The 20,981-nt window shown below is 45.3% G+C and overlaps 2 protein-coding genes across 2 annotated transcripts; both read left to right on the forward strand.

Moving 5' to 3' along the window:
• Positions 1-14,580: 14,580 nt before the first annotated feature.
• CXCR2 (C-X-C motif chemokine receptor 2) lies at positions 14,581-15,648 on the forward strand (the record flags this gene model as incomplete). Its single annotated transcript, XM_084235786.1, has 1 exon — positions 14,581-15,648. The coding sequence occupies one exon, from the start codon at positions 14,581-14,583 to the stop codon at positions 15,646-15,648; it is 1,068 nt and encodes a 355-aa protein (XP_084091912.1).
• Positions 15,649-16,189: 541 nt separating this feature from the next.
• LOC311166988 (protein kish-A-like) lies at positions 16,190-16,408 on the forward strand (the record flags this gene model as incomplete). The annotated part of the gene is made up of 1 exon (XM_084227719.1): positions 16,190-16,408. The coding sequence occupies one exon, from the start codon at positions 16,190-16,192 to the stop codon at positions 16,406-16,408; it is 219 nt and encodes a 72-aa protein (XP_084083845.1).
• Between the last annotated feature and the right edge of the window lie 4,573 nt (positions 16,409-20,981).

A 20,981-nucleotide genomic window follows, 5' to 3' on the forward strand; every position in this document is an offset into this window, starting at 1 on the left:
GTTGGGCACCATCCTCTCTAAAATCTCGTCAGTACGTCCTTGACCAAGAATAAGATCCAGGCGCCCTGACATGTCTCCCCTGAGGCTCTGCCCATCACGCCCACCCTCACGGCACTGCACAGCCTCGGAGTCCTTAGGTGCTTCCTGTCTAGAATCCACTTCAAGAATCTGGTTTTGTTTTGAACTGATTTCTCAAGATACAATGGACAGGTCATGCACTGTACAAATTCTATGATTTGGTGAGTTTTGACTTCACTATACACTCTTGAAACCATCGCTGTATTCAAAAGAATAAACATCTTTCAGCCCCAACATTTCCTCCTGCCCTTGCCAATCTGTCCCCCTCTCATCCTAGAAGACCACTTATCTGCTTTCCCTCACCAGACCAATTTATATTTTCTAGAATTTCATGTCTGTGGAATCACAGCACATATACTCTTAACTGTGTGTCTTCTTTCATGCAACGTGATTATTTTGAGATTCATCCATGGTGTTGCCTGCAGCAGTTGTTCCTTGTGAGGATGTGACAATGATCTGGCTTCAATGTTGGTCCCCCTACTGATCACCAGCATTGACTTGGCTGATCTGGGTGGCTGGTAGCTGTTTCCTCCCTCCCTCACTGTTCCATGTATGTCCCTTCCGAACCTGGATGCTTGATTGAAGAGCCTGGCCTCCCTCAATAGAGATGGATCATTCTTTAGTCAAGGTTATACAAGTAGCTGCACTTCCCCGCTACAACCTCCAAACAAGTTCTCAAAATCCATTTGTAGGAAATTATAGGGTAGTCAGGTTTCCAAGGCTCCAGACACATCCAAATGAGGTGCTGTATGTGCCTTTCTAAAAAATAAAAGTTGTTTTTCTTGTTGAGTGATATTCCACTGCATGGATATACTACGATTTATTTACATATTTACCTGTTGCCAGATCTTGTACTTAGATTATTTCCAATTTAGGGCTATTGCAAATAAGTGTCCTACAATATCTGTGGATCAGTGTCTGTGCAGACATATACCTTTGCTTCTCTTGGGTAAATACCTAGGAATGAAATGACTGGTAGGTGTGTGTGTTTAACTTTTAAGAAACTGCTAAATTATTCCCCAAAGAACTACTCAAAGAAGTTGTACTTTGTATACACACACACGCACACACACCAACAGTGTGTGGCATCTCAGTTATTCCCTAGAGCACTGATTTGGGGGGCAGGAGAAAAGACACAGACATGGGGGTTTGGGCCCCTTTGTCTTTCACTCCCCACCACTGCGGTGATATGATGAGTCCTGAGCATGAGCACTGAAGGGAGATGCTAGTCCAGGTGATCTGTGTGTGGAGCATTTTCAGCTGGGCTTCAATAAAGACAGCTGATGAGGGCTCATATCCTCTGGCATCTTGAGAAGTCCTACACAAATTGTGAGTCATTTACCAGGTACTCAATTATGGTGTTTCTGAAAATAGGCTTTCAGAAGAAGTGTGCCCCACTCAATGACAAGGCTATTTGCTGCCTATTTGGGCTTTAAGGCTGACTCTGTGGCCCTAAATAGTCATGCATACTACCCCTGTGCTCTCCATCTCACATGGCCTGCCAGTAGTTGGGCAACCATGTGACTCTTACCAGAGCTAGGGGACTGCCTCTTGGGGTTAGGACCACCCAGAGTTGCATCCCATTACATGTCATGAAGCAAGAGTTTTGCAATAGCAGTTCCTTCCCTGGAGAGCTGGTAAGAACTTCTCCTTAGCAAAGGCAGTAACAAGGTGGGGGGCAGGGAATGGAGGGGCTGAGGGGAGGCAGGATTGGAGCTCCCAGAGTAATCAGGCAACAGAATCACCCCTACCCTACCCTAAAGGGCAGCAGGGCCTTCCTAGAGGCCAGACTTGCTCAGACACTTTTGTGAGGGTGAGGCCCTTATTCCAGCAGAAGACATATTCTAGTAGGATTTCCAGAACAGATGCGGAAGAGGGCTATGGTCAAAGAGGAAGCAAGATGTTCCTGAACGAGAACTCATTAGAAGGAAATAAGGGGCCAGAAAGGGGGGAACTTGACCTTCTGCCTGTTTGGGAGGGATAGGAGGATAATGCTGAGGACCAACCTCTAGCTCAACACTGCCCCCCAAAGAGTCCTCACCAAGTCCAAATGGAGAACACCAAGCTCCACAGAAAAACCAGGAAAGCTTGTTAAACATTGGGGACCCTCCTCCTGCAAAGAGTCTCACAAAGGTTACCAGAGACCGCCCTGGACCCTGGCACTGGGAAGGTGCCAGTCCCTCAGCACCGGCTCCAGGGGACACCTCCAGCACAGCAGCTCCCAGAGGAGCATTTTAGAAATGTCCCCAAAAGACTTCTCCAACCCCAGGGAGCACTAGGCTGGGATGGAGCCCCGTGTGTGCCTATGGGGCTGAGCCGGTGCCCTGGGGTTATCACTATTGATGTTTGTGCTTACAGGTGGGGCTGCCCTGGGGAAACTGGGCTACATAATTACTTTTTTCAATAGATGTCATACATCACTTTCCCCAGTTGGTCAATTCATTCAGTGCTCAGCAAAATGATATTAAGCTCCTGGATATGCCAACACCGTAACTGGTTTGGGGGTACAGAGATAAAATACACATGTATAAATCTCTGCTTTCAAGAACCTCACAATGGAGAGGAAGAAGCTGCCAACAGGTGATTACAAAACCCCACCAAGGATGCTGCAATAGAGGTAAGCTGGGGTGCAGAGGACTACAGAGAGGCGTGGTGATCTGTGGAGGTGAAACTGGGTTGAACTGGGAAACGAAAGAGAGAGCCAGCCAGATCAAGGGGGGAGAGTACCCCGAGGAAGAGGGAGATGCATACCTGGGCGTGGGGGAACAGAAGAGCCTCTGGGGAGGTGGAGGGAGGCCTTGCAGGTGGTTCCTGATGGCTGGAGTTAACGGCTCTAAGGGAGGGGGCATACTGTAATGAGGCTGGAGAATAAAGCACACAGGACCCGGTGCATGATGACCAGGTGCCTATTCAGGAGTTTGACGCCACCTCAGGGTAACAGGAGCCCTTGAAGCGTTGGAAGGGGAAAAGGTATCATCCAATTCATAATTTAGGAAAATAATCCTGGCAACAGAGTGGAAGATGGATTGAGGGGGGAAAAGAAGGGGAGCAGATGTTACTTAGGGGAACAGTACCGGGGTAGTGGTAGCAGTTGATAGTAACAGTAGCCATGGCAACCTATAAGCTGAGACCGTTCTAAGTGCTTTATAAATACAGACTCTTTTCATCCGCGTGACAGACCTGTGCAGTAGTAGCTGCACTCATCACCCTCACTTTTCAGATGATGAAGCTGAGACCCAGTGAGACTGAATACCTTGCCCAGGCCTGCAACCCCTCAGTGACATCATGGGCTGGAACACAGCCCACTCTGGAATCCGCAGTTCTGGCATGGCTTTGCATTAGATGAGAGAGAACAAAGCTTTGCTAACACTGTGGAGGTGGTGAGGAGCAGTTTCACTGATCAAGACAGATGGGCAGGAGTCAGCCTCTGTGGAGAGGAAGCACGAGGGGCACGTAGGGGACATGACTATGTCCAGCTTGGGTGGAGGAATGGCTGGAAGGACACTCGGGAGAATGTCAGGGGTTTCCATGAGGCGGGTCGACTTTGGAGTCTGCAGCACTTGGAGGCCCTTAAGAGGTTAGTGTATGTGGGAGTTTGCACTTAGAAGAGAAGCTTAGTGAAGCTGAGAGCTAGAGACATGAAAGACACTGGGCCCCACTGGGTGGTGGCAGAAGCCAAGGAGTCAGGGGCACTGGCCAAGGGTGAGCAGGTAGAGCAGAGGCCTCACATGAGGACACTGTGACTGCAGCTCCTGTTTCACTTTCCCTCCACGCTTTCAGCATAACTTTCTCAACAAGTAGAAAAGTGACCTCGAAGTACACTTCATGGCAGAGAAATTCACAAGCAGACACTAAAACCATAAAGTCACTGAGTAAAGCAAATCTTCCTCCACCTGTTTTATCATTGTCATAGCCTTTTATGAATTTTTTTTAAGATTTATTTTTATTTATTCATAGAAGAACTGGGTTGTAGGCCAAAAGTGCAGGAAGGTGAGAGGATTCAGCAGAGACAGGGTAGGGAGCAGAACAGATGGATCAACTGAAATACACTGCTGAGGGAAGCAGCAGGCAAGACAGGAGAGGTCTGCTGCGCCATGTGGGTTAGCTCCCTGGGCGGGGATCAAGCTTGTGCTGCAGTGACTGGCGATAGCTTGATAGCACTGAGATTTTAACCCCTGCGCCACCAGGGAGGCCCGTCTCTTTTGAATTTTAAAGGTAAAACCCCAAAACTTTGAGGCTCAAAATTTTTTTTCAGGCCTCCCTGGTGGCCCAGGTGATCCCTGTGCAGGAAGCTAGCCCATGTGGCACAGCAGACCTCTCCTGTCTGGCCCACGGCTCCCCTCAGCAGAGTATTTCAGTAGATCCACCTGTTCTGCTCCCCAGTCTGTCTCTAATGAATCCTCTCACACCCCCACACCTCTGGCCTGCACCCCAGTTCTTCCACACAAAAATAAATAAATAAAACCTTGAAAAAATTTTTTTCAATACACATTTGTTATGGCTTCATGTCACCATTCCTACAGCAATGTATACATCTATATAGAATCATATAGTGTTCTTTTTACATAGCTAGACATTCCTAAAAATAAAAACTTTGAGGTTCAAATAAAATCCTAATTTGTGATATCTCCCAGTGATTACTACCATAAACCATCAAAAAGAAAAAGATCAAGCTTCATTGTCCAGGGAGACTATCCCTCAGCATCCTGAGCAGCCAGCATTGCTGGACACCCTCAGGCTCCAGAACGCTGCTTTGGGAGAAGTTGCTGGTAGCTCATCCTGCAACCCCTGAAGCAACATGCAGCCAGCACTGGTCTGAGCTGTGAAAGTTTACAGTGAATTGAAAGAAGATGCAGTTTTTCTTACCACTCATCCATCCATCACCATATTGCTAGCATAGCACTAAAATTAATTATCCCTTAAGCACTACACCTAACTCTTAGAAGAAAATGCCTTTCAAAACAGGTGTTCATGTTCAAATAAAATATTTTGAGAGTCCTATGAAGGAAACTCTGGGGAAAAGCCAGCACTGTTAAAGAGGCCGTGTTTCGCTAAACAGCAATGCAAACCTTTCTCTGTGGTATTTACATGGATTCATTATAATTATAATGTCACTACTTTCAAAAGTACTTTTAAACTATTATCTAAAACATTTATCACCAACATAAATGCCCTGAAAATTATATCATTGCACACAGGTGTGAGCAGTGATGCTTACCAAGATTTCAAGGAGGCTAGAACAAGAGGCTCTGAGGTCATGCATGTGGCTGCCTGCCAGCGTGCCCACCACCAGATCACAGTCATTGCCTCTGTACTACTCACCAATGAAGACTTGGCTGGCAGGTTGCTGTCCATGATTCCTGTAGGCAAGCACTGGCCGGGCAGAGCATAAACTTGCCCATTTGCAGCTTCAACTACTTAAATTCCAAAGAGCATATGCACCTGTGTGGATCACAGTCAGACACCTTGGGGGTTGGTGTGGAATCAGCTGCATAAGGGAGTGAGGATGAAGCCATGACCTTCTCATCAAACATGACTTCTGAGCCAACACAGCTATGTTTGTCCTGGAATCCTGGAGTGTAAATTTCCAGACCAGTCACCTGTACATTCTGCACAAACATTGACAGCTTTCCCATCTTGCAAACAATCTGCAGCATACAGTCTTTTGGCTTTCCATCTGGAGGCTGAATATCCTGGCATTGGACACTCATGCCCCATGCAGAGGTTAACACAGTCTTCTGATATGTGGACCATGTCCTCAACGCCCTGCCTGCTCAGGTCATCGTCATAGACCAGGTGGCCATCATAGACTATTGGCCAATTCTTCCAATAGTCCTTCAAAATCGTCCTCTGTCTCAGCAACCATCCTCTCTTTACAAATGCCTTCTTGTTACCGGTGAACACACAAGCTGTTGGCGTGCCCTAAAAAAACAACGGAATGGTGCGAGGACACTGCTGGTGTGCCTGAATCAACCACATCCACCTGTACCAGCTGCCAGTGGGATCACTTCTGGTACAATCTTTTTGAAGGGCAATATAATCATCACTTATCCATATTTTTCTTTTTTGTTTTACTTTTTTCCAGTTTTACTGAGAAATAATTGTATGCATAACTGTTTAAGGTTAAGGCATACAGCATAATTATTTGATTTGCAAATATTATGAAATTATCCAAATTTAAGCATGCACAGATATGACTCTGAAAAATTATCATTTAGCTGCAGAAATACTCATATAGTTGCCCAAAATCTACATCCAAAGATGCTCTTAGCAAGAACCTAAATACTCATCTGTAAGCTAATTATCAAATAAATCATGACACAATCATAGCATGGACTATTACTAGATGGTGACTGAAAAGTCAGATGGCTCCAGACTATGTGAAATAGTCCAAGACACGTTGTTAAAGCACAGAACAATTTAACCAGTTGAACTAATTTTTTATTAAAGAAGGAAAGTGTGTCTGTATATGCATGGGGGAAAGTCTGGGAAATGTACATAAGACATGGATGAACAGGGCCTCCCCAGTGGCGCAGCGGTTGAGCGCTGGGTTGCGAAGCTGCCAGCGGCCTCTGCGGAGCCAGTTCGATCCCCGGCTGCTCCCTGGCCACCGGAGGAGGGTCCCACATGGCGCACAGACCTCTCCTGCCGCCCGCTGCTCCCCTCAGCAGTGTGCTTCGGTCCTTCTGCCTGTTCTGCTCCCCGCTCTGGCTCTGGTGAATTCTCTCACCCTCTGGCGCTTCTGACTGTGCCCAGTGCTTGTATAAATAAAAAAATAGATAGATAGATAAATAAATAAATAAATCTTTAAAAAAAAAAAAAAGACATGGATGAACAGAGGGAGGAAAGCAGTCTTACAAGTTTTACTTTGTATGCCTTTGTTTTGGGGTGGCTTATTGCTTTTTTTTACTTTGTAAATTTTTGTGTCACCTATTTTCTTCACAACATGCATGCTTTATTTTTGGTAATATTAAAGCAATTTTATTTAAGAAAAGTCTTTATTGGATTTAGCAATCAGACGTAACCTTAACAAAAACCACTTAACAAAAACCACTTCAGCACAGCAGCGGGAAGGAAGCCCGTTGCTGTGGGTTGACAGTGAACAAGAGGTCTCTGAGGGGGAGAGCAACTGCCCTCTGCTTTTTGAAGAAGTTTGCCTGTGAAAAGGCAGGAAGGAGTCAGCAGCTAAAGGGTTCAGGGAACAGAGGGAGCGTGGTAAGGAAGACTCGAGCAAGGTCAGGGGCTGAAGAGAAAGGGGGTTGAGAGCCAGAGGGGCCAGGAATCAGGATGCTGGATATGAGAAGCAGGTGCAGGGGCTAACCAGAAAGAGAAGGAGCGACACTTCTCATGCTGACCCTAGAAGGAAAGAAGAAAGTGTGCATGTAAGTTCAGCCAAGTTAGTCAACTGGGGACTGGAGGGAGCCCTATATCTTCCTTATAAAGGAGGAGCAAGTTCAAAACAGTCAAGTTCAAAACCAGCATAGCTGCTCCTCCAGAAGCCATTAGACAGGCAAGGGTGAAAATTCCCAGCACTTGTTACAGAATCACCAGGGAGAGCCTGGACTTGGAGTCGGAGTCCAAGGATAGACCTCATTTCTCCTCTGTGGGAACACCTCCCCTAGTGGGCCTCCTGGATTTCCCCTTGGTAATCCCAGGTCAGAAGTTTCCCCATAAAGCCTGCTTCACTTTGTTCCTGTCCAACAGCTCCAACTTCTCCCAAGCCCTGAGTCACAGTGGAGGCATCAGCAGCCACTCCAGTCACAACGGCAGCTGCAACAGGTAGGTGAGCTGTGCAGTCTTAGGGCTGCTGGGGACATGGATGGGTCTTGGAAACTTCGGTCTCCTCCTCCAAGTTGTCTGAGAACTGAGGTGATGAACTGCAGAAGCTCAGAGCTACAGATAACTAAGTCTCCTCCTAGGCAGCCCTGAACTAAAGAACTTCCGCAATCATAGTACGTTCTATGTCTGCACTGTCGTAGATACGGTAGCCCCTAGTCACAGGTGACTATCAAGCACTTGAAACATGGCTAGTATGATCGTGGAACTAAATTTTTAAATTTTTAATTAATTTAAATTTAAGTAGCCACCAATGGTTAGTAACTACCCCATTGGAGAGTACAAGATAGAAGAATCTCCTCACTTTCCAAAAGACCACATCAAGGTCCAGAGAATGATGACTTTTCCAAGCTCCCCCTCACCAAGCACAGCAGTACCAGGATTGGAAGCCAGTCCTTTATTTATCCCACTATCCCCCAGGCATGTGGTGGGCTCAGTGGAAATGAAATTAACTTTAATCAGATGAATCAAAAAGTGGATCAGTTAGGAAATGTCAAATCTATGTCTGGGACAGAGAGGGGACTAACAACACTCAGAAACCTGAGACTGGGCCCCAATCCCAGTTTGCAATGGACAGAATATAGGACTTGAAAGCAAGTAAAATAAATTGCTTTAAAACTGCTTTAAACCTAATTCTACTGCGTCATTCTAGGTTAGTTGCTTAACTCCCAGAGCCTTGGTTTCCTCATGCAGAAGATGTATATTTCGTGGGGTTGTTGTGAGGATTAAATGATACTTTCCCAGAAGCTAGAACACAGGTAGCACTCAACAGCACAGCTGATGTGATTATTAAGCAAATTAAGATACGCATCAAATCAGCCTGACTGGCCAGCCATCAGATCCTCTGATGGGGGGCTGTATTGGGAGCAATTTTGGCTGATAGTTATCAACTATTTCTATAATAATGGTCATGACAAGGATGCTAACACTATGCGCTGTATGTGACTTAAGCGCTTTTAGGAAAACCCTCATTTCATCTCTGTCCAAAAATCATTGGCCTCATTTTATAGAGGAGAAAACGGAAACTCAGAAAAAGTCACTTGCCCAGAGTCACTCAGCTGGCTCCTACCTGCCTCTCTCTCTCTCGCCACGTGTGATGAGCATCTGGTTTTAGACTCACCTAGCCAGGACTCATCGCAACATGGGAAGAGAGAGGTGGCAATCCCTGAGAACATTTGTTAAACAGTGGAACTTGATCTTTCTCTCCTCACGGCAGGCCTCTTCAGTGAGTTTGCCACAGGTTTTGAGCATTCTCTGAACCCTGGAATACACGCAGCTATAGGTCGGGGTCAGAATAGTGGAGGGCATTGGGTTCATTGAGGGTTAGGAGGGGATGGTTAATTAGTATTCCCTGGTCTGCCTCTATTATCCTTCTGATTGGAAACAATAGCAAATGCGACAAAACATATTCTTAGCGTCACTCAACAGTTTTCAAAAATGTACTTGGAATTGGATAGCATTTTTACAGTTAGTAAAGGCTCTTTTTCCAAATCAGAAAGTCTCACCTCCCACGATGGTAGCTACTGCAGACCCAATCCTAAATGTATAAGCCAAGGAAGAATGGCAGCACCCTAAGAGGGGCTCATGGTCAGGGTGGATGTTTGTGGAGGGAGGTGAAAGACGAGACAGTGAAAAGGAGGCCCCTATTGTGGATGGGGTTCTCAAAGGAATGTGGCATGGAGAAGGAGTGGGTGGGGTGAAGAGCAGGGCCATTAGGTCGGAGCAGAAAGCTATCAGAAGGTTAAACTCCATCTCTGTTGTCTTAAGAACAGTTCCCCTTTAAGATGTGAAAGACCTTCAAGAGCAGGAGGGCAGCTGAAAGTAAGGACAGAGAAGCCGGAGGCAGCTGAAGTGAGGGGACAGACAAGTCAGCTGAAAAATACAGCTGAGATCAGGGCAAAGACAAATGAAATCCATGCGGTCCTGGGCAAAGCATTTCCTTGACGCGGGCCTAAATTTCCTCATCTGTGAAAGGGAAAGATTGTCTAGAAAATGCACGGGTCCTTTCCCAGTATGAAGCCCACCTGTCCATCGAATGACTAGCTACCAAAGAGCTGACCTGGAAATTAATTGACTTATTAAAACATCCTGCACCCTCAAGGGCTCCACCCCAGAGTTGAGTAATCAAATCCACCACGCACTTCCTCCACTGGGTTCTCATCAACACCGCCCTGTCAGTCTGCTCATCTAACCTCTGAAGGTGTCTTCAGGTGAAAAGCTCAGAATCCTGGTAAGTCTTGGCATGCCCACTCCTGCCACCATCCAGAATGTCTCTGTTCTCTGTCTCCCTTGACAACCTAACTCCACTTACCCCGGGGATCTATCCCACCCTTGGTGGGCCTTTGTCCACCCTCCTCAGTCTCTACATTCTCTCTTTAAGCCTCCCAACCCCAAAGGGAGAACCCACGTCCCTCTTCCCTGCACCCTCTGTGAACAGTCACTTAAGGCAACTGACACTGCCACCTCCTTCCTGCCAGTGTCAGCCAGCTCCCCTGCCTTGAAAGGAGTGGGTCAGAGCAAGAGCCAGACATTGTCAGGTTCCTGCTCCCCTATATTAAATGCAAATGTGTGCATGAATTATATTTATAAAGAGAAAGAATACTGGAATTGAACTAAAATAACTGAATTTGTTGTTGTTAAAAAGGTTGCTTTAAGTGTTTAGGGTCTTATAAATGTCTCCATTCTATAGCATTTTCATGAAATAAATTAGAATTATCCCATCCATTGGGGTTTCTGAAACTACATGAGTCATTAAGGGGCTGGCAGATTTGCTTAACAGAGGACTTTGCTGCTAGGTCACTGAAAGTATGTCTGGGTGGTCCATAGGGACCAGCCAGGTCAAGGTCTTTTGGTTTATTACTCCTGAAAATAATATCTTTAATTCTGGGCCTATAGAATACGAAAGAAAGCAAAGCACAAAACGTCCAGCAGTGGACATGAACTATGTACAGGTGGACTTAGTCTCAAGAACTTAGCTTACAAATATATTTAATGTATGATGTGTGCTTTTGTGGAGCAGGTCTGTAGACTGAACGTAGAGCACGAGCCATGCATACATGATTGCCTCCTGACCCCAGTACTCACAGCGACTGGTTTCTGGGCCTCTGCCCATCTTCAACAGTAAGCAGAAACCAGTCATGTCTATTTGTAATGACTAAGGAACATCAGATACCTGTACAGAGCAGATTTTACATGTGTCACCTCCCTTTTCTTAGTTTCTCCCTTTAACTGTCAAAACATCCTCTCTAGAGATTGGTAAATTTAAAAATGAACAAACAACAAAACATCCTCCCTCCCATGACTGGGATTGTTGTCTACTGGTCCTGCTCTTGAAGGTCTTTCACATCTTAAAGGGGAACTGTTCTTAAGACAACAGAGATGGACTTTAACCTTCTGATAGCTTTCTGCTCCGACCTAATGCCCCTGCTCTCCACCCCACCCACTCCTTCTCCCAGTTCTCTCTTTTCTGCATTCTGCATTGCATGGTCTCTGGCCAGGACCTCAAGTGGATCCTTCACGTGGGAGTGTGAGATCACCCATACATCTCCAGCTCAGCTGGACACTGGATTATCCAGATGAGGATTTTCTGTAAAACATAATTAACCACTGCTGCCTTCTCCTCTGGGCAGTTTCTGCAGCTGCCCAGCCCTGCCTTCTAGTAGCTGATGCCTATAAACGTGGGAGTCTGTTCCCTGCATCCCTCATGATCTGCTTCCATGTTGACACATGGGTCTTAAGATCATTCCTGATTATCACATCCATTACTAACACCTCTGACCATCTGCTCTAGAGGTGACTCACCCTTGACCTCAAGACTTCTTTAGCCATACTCTGGTCCTCTGAGCAAACTTGTTCTTGGCCCTGGACCTGCAGAGTCAGTGGCTTCTCTCAGGTCTTACTGACAGGTCTTCTCTCTGTACCATCTGCCTCTCCCCCTATCATCATATCCTCCCAACCAGCCAGGGCTCCACCCTCGTGATCACCTCTTTCTAGGTCTCATTGTGCTGACTAGGCAGCTTAGCTGCCCTCCATCATTTAGGAGAAAGCAATACCTTCCCAGCAAGGTGATGGCTAAGAAATCTATCACTTTTCAGGGGAGTGGGCAATATTTTTCCAGGTCCTCCTAATCCCATTCAGCTTTCTACTTTGCTATATAGGATTGACAATAACAAACTTTCTTCTACTAATGAAAAAAATTTTCCAGGACTTTGTTATTGTTATTTTAATATTTGTATTTGCTTTGAAAGGATATACACCCATTGGTTGAGATGTAATTCACACACCATAAAAGTCACCCATTTAATATGACAATCTAGTGGTATTTAGTATATTCATAAAGTTGTACAAACTTCATGACTGTCAAACTCCAGGACACTTTGTACTCAGTAACATTCTCCTCAGCCCCTGGAAACCACTAACCTACTTTCTATCTCTACTGGTTTGCATATTCTAATCATTTCACTTACATGGAAACATATGGTATGAAGTCTTTTGTTTCTGGCTTTTTTTTCTTTTTTTTTTTGCTTAGAATAACATTTTCAAGTTTCATCCATGTTGTAGGATGTACTTCATTCCTTTTTATGGTTAAATAATATTACATTGTATGTGTACACAGTTTATCTGTCCACCAGTTGATGGACATTTGGGTTGTCTCTACTTTTTGGCTATTATGAAGAATGCTGTTGTGTGTGCTCACTTACAAGTCTTTGTGTGGCCATTTTCAATTCTCCTGTGTATATATTTGCAGTGGAATTGCTGGGTCATATGATTTAAATTTTTGAACAACTGCCAAACTGTTTTCCAAAGCAGTTGCACTAGTTCACATTCCTGCCAGCAATATATATATGATCTCTCCACATCCACATCAATATCTTTATTGTCCATTTTTTTAAAAATTGCCATCCTTCCAGCAAGTGTGAAGTATTTCGTAGGACCTTTTACTTCTTTCTTTACTCTATAACACTGGGTTTTATTTTCAGGTGGGCACAGACTTGGGTATGGTGATAGGATTGTCACATCTGTTAATAAAGAAGTGGCACTAACATGATGTATTTTGTGGTTCAAAAGGAAGTTAATTCAGTAGCTGGTTTATGTAAGTTTACTTCCTCTTTGAAAACTGGGATAATAGGTCAGAATGGCTGCAGCTTCCCCTAGAAGCAGGTTCTCTCTTACCCTGTAATGAGGGCAGAACCCACCAAGTTTGGTTTACCCGAGGGTGCAGGGGAGCCAGGGAAGGATGAGGGCATGCAATGGCAGGACAAGAAGGGTCCCCACCGAAACATGGATAATGTGTCTCCACCTGTCTTCTCTGCTTCCTGTTGCTCCCACCCCAGCCTGCTGGCAGCACCCTGGCTTTCTCTGCTCACTCCTGTTCACTCTACCCATTTGGAGAAAGTCAGTCACCTCCTTATTATTTTTAGTATATTTCTTCAGACTACACAAACACCCCCAGAGCAGGTGACCTGTAACCCTCCCCTCAAATGGTGGCCTGTATCAACTGTAAATATGCCTCTTGCTCAAGCCTCCTGAAATGCTATGCTCTATCACACAAACTGTCTTTCCAGAACGCTTCTATTAACCTTCAGAAAGTTGGACAGAAGGATTCAACTCTCAGCTGTGTAGTCAAACCTTCATCATTTTCTAGGGTTCCAACCCAGTTGGATTGCCTGCCTCATCTCCCAGACTGAGAACTGAAAGTGTTTCTAACTTTAAATCCAGCCTCAACTGTCAGAGATGCTTACCACTGAGACATCCCAGACAAGTAGTCCTGGATCCAGAGGGGATTCAACAAATTTTGGGTGATGACACCATGAGAAGTGCTATGGACCTCTCTCTCTGACTTTGAAGGGACTGTACTCTGTTCGTAAGACAGATAATTTACCCCTAAATATGTTTCATAACTATATTTTTTTCACTTTTTTTTTTTTAAGATTTATTTATAGGGCCTCCCCGGTGGCGCAGCGGTTAAGCGCTGGGTTGCGAAGCTGCCCGTGGCCTCTGCAGCGCCGGTTCGATCCCCGGCTGCTCCCCGGCCACCGGAGGAGGGTCCCACATGGCGCGCAGACCTCTCCTGCCGCCCGCTGCTCCCCTCAGCAGTGTACTTCGGTCCTTCTGCCTGCTCTGCTCCCCGCTCTGGTGAATTCTCTCACCCTCCTGTGCTTCTGACTGTACCCAGTGCTTGTATAAACAAAACAAACAAACAAACAAATAAAACATGCCTCTATTAAAAAAAAAAAGATTTATTTATATAAGAACCAGGGTACAGGCCAGATGCGCGGGAGGGTGAGAGGATTCACCAGAGACAGAGCGGGGAGCATAGCAGGCAGAAGGACTGAAGTACACTGCTGAGGGGAGCAGCGGGCAAGACAGGAGAGGGCCGCTCACTATGTGCATTTCTCGGAGGCCGGCAGGGATTGAACCGGCGCTGCAGAGGCTGTGGACAGCTTCACAGCGCTGTGCTCAACCACCTGCACCACCAGGGAGGCCCTGTTTCATAACTTTCGAGCCCCATTTTCTGAAGTGAACTTACTTCCATGAGCTATACAAACTAGTGCAAGGACTCCTACCTGAGGTTCATGGGGTGTCAGGCTAGAGTCTGGGGAAACTTAGCTGCACAGTAACCCCATCATCTCTCTCCCTAGGCCAAGATTTAAGTGTACCTCAAATATGGAACCTTTTAACTGGGAGTATTATGACTTCGAAAACTTCACTGGTAATTACAGTTACAACACTGAACTGCCTGATATTCAACCAGACTCTGCCCCCTGCTTGCCGGAATCTTGGGAAATCAACAAGTATGCAGTGGTTGTTATATATGTTCTGGTGTTTCTGCTGAGCCTGCTGGGGAACTTTCTGGTGATTCTGGTCGTGTTATACAGCCAGATCAGCCGCTCTGTCACCGATGTCTACTTGCTGAACCTGGCCGTGGCTGACTTCCTCTTTGCCTTGACCCTGCCTATCTGGGCTGCTTCCAAGGCAAAGGGCTGGATCTTTGGCACAACCTTGTGCAAGCTGGTCTCGCTCCTGAAGGAGGTCAACTTTTACAGCAGCATCCTGCTGCTGGCCTGTATCAGCGTGGACCGCTACCTGGCCATTGTCCATGCCACACGCACACTGACCCAGAAGCGGCACTGGGTCAAATTCATCTGCCTAGGCATCTGGACCCTGTCCTTTATCTTGTCCATGCCCCTCTTCCTCTTCCGCAAGCAAATTCACCCACCCTCCCTCAGCCCAGTCTGCTATGAGGACATGGGGGCTAATACAACAAAATTGCGGATTATCATGCGGGCTCTGCCCCAGACCTTTGGCTTCCTCCTGCCACTGCTGGTCATGCTGTTCTGCTACGGATTCACCCTGCGCACACTGTTTGCTGCCCACATGGGGCAGAAGCACCGGGCCATGCGGGTCATCTTTGCTGTGGTGCTCGTCTTCCTGCTCTGCTGGCTGCCCTACAACCTGGTGCTGGTGGCGGACACGCTCATGAGGTTGCATGTGATCCAGGAAACCTGTTCACGGCGCAAACACATTGGCCGGGCCCTGGATGCCACCGAGATTCTGGGCTTTTTGCACAGCTGCCTCAATCCCTTCATCTACGCCTTCATTGGCCAGAAGTTTCGCCACGGCCTCCTCAAGATCATGGCCAGCCACGGCCTGATCAGCAAGGAGTACTTGGCCAAGGAGGGCAGGCCTTCCTTTGTTGGCTCTTCTTCAGGGAACACTTCAACGACCCTTTAAGACCCCACCCCCATGGCAGCCCCTCGAGGTTCCTCCCTTCCTTTCAGCATCTCATGCCAAGGCTCATGGGCACTGGATGATCATGGCCTCTATGCCAAGGCAGCCCCCATTATGGTCACAGGAAGTTGCTGAAGCCATATTCTTACCAGGCCCCATTGTATGGTTTAGTAAGCCTGCCTGGTGCCCCACCCCTTACTGTGTAATTACTATGTCAACTGCTAGAGCTCTGTCCATCCTGCCACTGACCCCATAGCATTCTGTCTTTGGAGTATTTTAAGGACATTCTTTGAAGTGACTACAAAATGTTTCCACTATTGGGAACCATTAGTGGCAAATACCATGGGTTTCCTTGCCTGTTAGGGTGTCTACCTCCCAAGAGAGAGGCCAAAAATCAGATAGTTTCTAAGACTCCTGTAAGCTAGAAGTGAGCATATCATCTGATTCTGACTAATAAGACCTCCAGGCAAGAGTGTGCTGGTATAACGCTCCTTCCAACCTGGACCCGGAAGGGTGATGTGGCTGGGGCTTCGCCAGCCTCACTATGTCTGCCATTTTCAATTTTCAGAGTCTTCTGACTGTAATCTTGCTGCTTATAGGTACCTGTGCTTACATCCAATCTTTGGCACCTAGCATCCTGGACAGAAATAAAACTGAATTGTTGGGTATATTTTGGAAGCGTGCCAGAATTGGTGAACGGAAGAATTCTTATGTAGTAGTGTGCTGTATAGTGATGGCCTTCAGCAACCTCTTCATAAAGTAGCTTGGCAAAATGCCAGACTCTAACAGCGATCAGATTTCAATATATAGAAGGACTTGTCAACAGAAAATAATGGAAAGAATGGTTTACCCTTTTATCTTGGAACACTGAATGAGATAAATTTCCAGCTGCTGTTCTCTATTTCTTGTTATTGGACCAATGTTCTATAAAAATAATTAGGATGTAATCATTTAATACTGAAGAGTTTACTATGTCTATAACAACCTCAGTACTGTCACTACAATATCGCGTTCTGCAAATGTCATTCTGTTGTATCGGACACCAGCTTTTGGTAAGGTATCTCAGAGCGCATAGTAGAAAAAAATTGATAAATAGCTCAAGTTTCTTTCACTGTGATTTGGAAATGATAAATCTTTATAGAATGAGACTTTTTAGACTAAGATTTTTTAATGAAAAAAGTTTCAATTTGTGTTGGTAAGGATGGCATTCATATTTAATGTAATGCTTGCTTTTTTTTCTGGCCACACCATTTTGAGCATTAACCAGAGTACCACTATGCTTAGCAAACTTTCTACTTTACTGCAGGTGTTTAAACAATTTACAGTAAACCAATACAGTTCTTAAGGAAGAAGATAAATGAGATATAATTTAACAGCAGTATTAGGAAAACATTTACATTTAACAAAAGAATTTAGAATTACCAATTCACATAGTAGCCTATGAAACATCTCTGGTCAAGTATGAATAAATGTCTTAAGTATAAATTTGACCAGCTAACTGTTCTCTGAGAAATATTACATTCTTAGAAGAAAAGAACAAAATAGAACAATTAAAGTACATTAAAAAAAAAAGAGTGTGCTGGTAAATCACTCTCCAGGGGAAAGTCCTGATGTGTAGCATTCAGGTGTAATGCTACACCTGTAATGGTATAAATACTCCTACCATGGTGATTTCATGTGATGGTATGAGCAACCAGCTCAAAACATTCTGTTTATAATAATCTGTTTTAACAAGCAGGTATAAAATGGCTTTAGTGCATCATTGCACAAGAGAAAGTCTATTGGGGTCAAGGGGCTTATGGAAAAAATTCAGGATTAAAAAAAAGAGAAAGACACACAATGCACATACATCCTTGGTTCTTGCTTTTGAATATGGTTATACATTATGATGTGTGGAACTGAGGCAGGCTGCCACTATATGACAATGAGGCCAAAACTCCAAAATGTTCAGGCCTACTCAAATGATACAAAGAACAGAGACTAAAGAGCCCAGAAATAAACCAAAACTTAAATGATCAACCAATTTCAACAAGGGTGCCAAGACTATCTAATAGGGAGAGGATAGTTTTTCACAAAATCATGCTGGGAAACTAGATATTCAATGCAAAAGAATGATATTAGATCCTTACCACACAACACACACAAAAATTAACTCAACATGAATCAAAGACTTAAAATAAGAGCTAAAACAGTAAAACAGAAGGAAGCTTAAAAACTTCATTATGTTGGATTTGACCATGATTTGTTGGCTATGACAACAAATGACAGGCAAGAATAGAAAAAATAGATTAATTAGGCTTTATCAAAGTTAAAAACATTTGTGCATCAAGGACACTATTAACATAGCTAAAAGAATTGGAGAAAACAATTGCAAATCATAATCTGGTAAGGGGTTAATATGCACATATACAGAGAATTTGTATACAACAGCACAAAAAAATGAAAAGAAAATTTCAAAAATGGGCTCTACAAATAGCCCATCACCAATAGTTAGGGAAATGCAAATCAAAACTACAATGAGATACCACCTCACAATCGTGAGGATGGCTACTATCAATAAAAGACAGCTGTTGGTGAGGATATGGAGAAACTGGACCTTCTGTACAATGTTAATGGAATGTGAAGGAGTTCAGCTGCTACGGAAAACAGGGTGGCAATTCCTCAAAAAATTAAACATAGAATTAGCAAGTGGTCCAGAAATTCCACTTCTAAACATATATGCAAAAAAAGCAGACTCACATAGATATTCGTACACTCATGTTCATAGCAGCGTTATTCACAAGAACAGAAAGGAAGAAGTAACCTGAATGGTGATTGACAAATGCATGGGTGAGCAACAAGTAGTGAATACACACAATGGAGTATTATTCCATCTTGAAAGGAAACGAAATTCTGATATAAGCTACAAAATGGATGAACCTTGAAGCTATGCAAAGGGAAACAAGCCAGACACAAGCATTGTATGATTCCAAGTCTATGAGATCCAAATTCATGGATACAGATTGTCAAAAGGTGGTTGCCAAAGACTGGGGAGTTATTGTTTAATGGATACAGAATTCAGTTTGAATTATGAAAAGTTTCTGGAGGGGGATAGAGGTGATCATTAGAGAACAATGTGAATGTACTAAACTGTAGACTTTAAAATAGTAAATTGCATTTTATGTATATTTTGCCACAATTTAAAAAAAAAACAAAACTTAGTTCCAAAAAGGCAAGTTTTAACCTCTGAATCAACCCTGGAACCACCTTCCTATAAATTCATTTTAAATGAGATAATAAAATGTTTTTTGTATAAACCACTTTTAGCTGGGTATTTCATTACTGTCAATTTAAAGCACCCAAACTGTTATGGAGAAGTTGGTCAAGGGTGAAGGGGGGGGGTGTCCCAAATGAGAGTCTTTACATAAATCTCTCTGCTGTTTATTGGGAACATAGAAAAAGGATTGAAATAGAGATGGAGCTTTCTACCATGATCATCCCCAACCCAAGACTCCCGCTGCTGAACATGTGTCATGGAAGAAACCATGCTCTGGGGTCATCGAGAGCTTCTCATGTCTTCAGAGTGAAAAGTAGTCAAGAGCCTCAAGGGTGGGCCTGAGAAGGGCTGGGTGAGCTCACCAAGTCAGCCGCACCGGGGTTGTCCTGAACTCAACCAACAACTCCCAGCTCAGTCTCCCTTGCACTCTCCTCTCTCCTGCCCAAAACACACACTCACTCCCTCTCTCTCTCTCTCTCTGGGTTTAGCAGTAGTGCAGAATGGGGAAAATGATTTCTAAAATGTCATCCAGACAAAACGAAGAATTTTACTCATTCCTTCTGCAATATTTATTGAGTGCTTACTGTTCCAGGACTTTGAGATAACAGCAACAATCAAAACAGACAGGGTTTTACCCTGTCTGAGCACCTGTTCACAGGATATGTTTCTGATTGGCCTTTGTTAGGGTGGCTCTGGCTCCGAGCAACCTGCTAAAGGAAATGAGAAAGCCAGGAAACTGAACTGAACAGTTCCCAAACCTCACCAAAATTTTACCAAGTTCCAATGCCCTTCCAATCATCCTGAAGTCAGCAACCTTGGCTCTGAAAAGCCTCCTCTCCAGAAAGGCAGGAGCAAGCTCTGGGCTGGAGTGCTGACTAGCAGGCACCGGCCACTCCTAACTCAGGAAAGCTTTGCCTTTTGCTTTCAGCAGGCAGGATTAATTCAGCACCAAGAACCCCTTGTTTCTAGCTCACTCTAATCTATGCCAAACACTGTGCTAAGCTCAGGATCAATGGTGACTTAGCTGCTCTGGCTGACACTTCAGAACAGCTTCTGATTCACCAGGAGAGAAAGGCAGGGGGACGTGTTTTTACCAAACACCTGAGTTGCCAGAGGGAGCGGTGGTGTTCTCACCAGGCAAGGCAGAGGGACCAGCCCGCTCCCTGAAATGAGCGTCAGTGGGAGGAGGCCAAGTGAGTTTCACTCCGGTTCCAGGTCTGCTCTTGCCTCCCCTCGCAAAGACTAGAGAAAGCATGACTGTCCAAGGAAAATAAGAATGTGCAATGAGGCGGAGCAATGGGGCAGAGACCAAGTTGCATTAAAATGAGTGGTTAATCTCCCTATAAAGACAGTCTTGGCAGAAATACTCTACCAACCAAGTCATCACCAGGGCAAGGCAAATCCAGGACCTGCCTGAGTTGTTGGTGTCTCCCCTCCAATGTTTCCAGGCCTGAGTCCCACTGTGCTGGGGCCAACACCTTTCAGCTTAGACCTGCCCGCACACTCTGAGCTGGCCCTTCTGGCTCCCTCAGACCTGTTCTTCTGCCTATACTGTCTGCCTTTTTTCTCTGCCCTCCATCTTCCTCCCCACAACCCCGTCTCTACAGGATGGGCTCTTTTTGCTAATTCAATTGGGTCAGCCTCCGGTCTCTTGGGTTGTAGGGTCCAGGAATGGACACGGTGCAGGTTTTCTGATCCCATGCAGACCAGGTAAAGGAGGAGTCAGAGCCCTCAGTGGCTTTTTGCAGGTCTTTTATTGGGATTTAGCGGGTACATGGCAGGCAGGAGTGCTGGGGGGCCGGGAGGCTAGCAGGCCTCCCAGCCCCCAGCAAATCTTCACTCTATCTGGGCTCTCTGGAGTTCTCTCTGCTTCTGCTTCTCTTGCTTCTCTCTCAGCTTCTCTCTCGGCTTCTACTGGCGTTCCCGTGACGCTGCCCTTAAAAAGCCCAGTCCCAGCCCAGGTGAATCCCATCTACCTATGCCCACCCTGCTCCAGGTGCCGCCATCAGGCATGCATTCAGGACCGCAAGGATCCATCATCTATCCTGATGGCAGGAGGGCAGAAAAGCCTGACATTTTT

Source organism: Talpa europaea, assembly GCF_964194135.1.
Source record: "Talpa europaea genome assembly, chromosome: 1".
Lineage (NCBI taxonomy): Eukaryota > Metazoa > Chordata > Mammalia > Eulipotyphla > Talpidae > Talpa > Talpa europaea.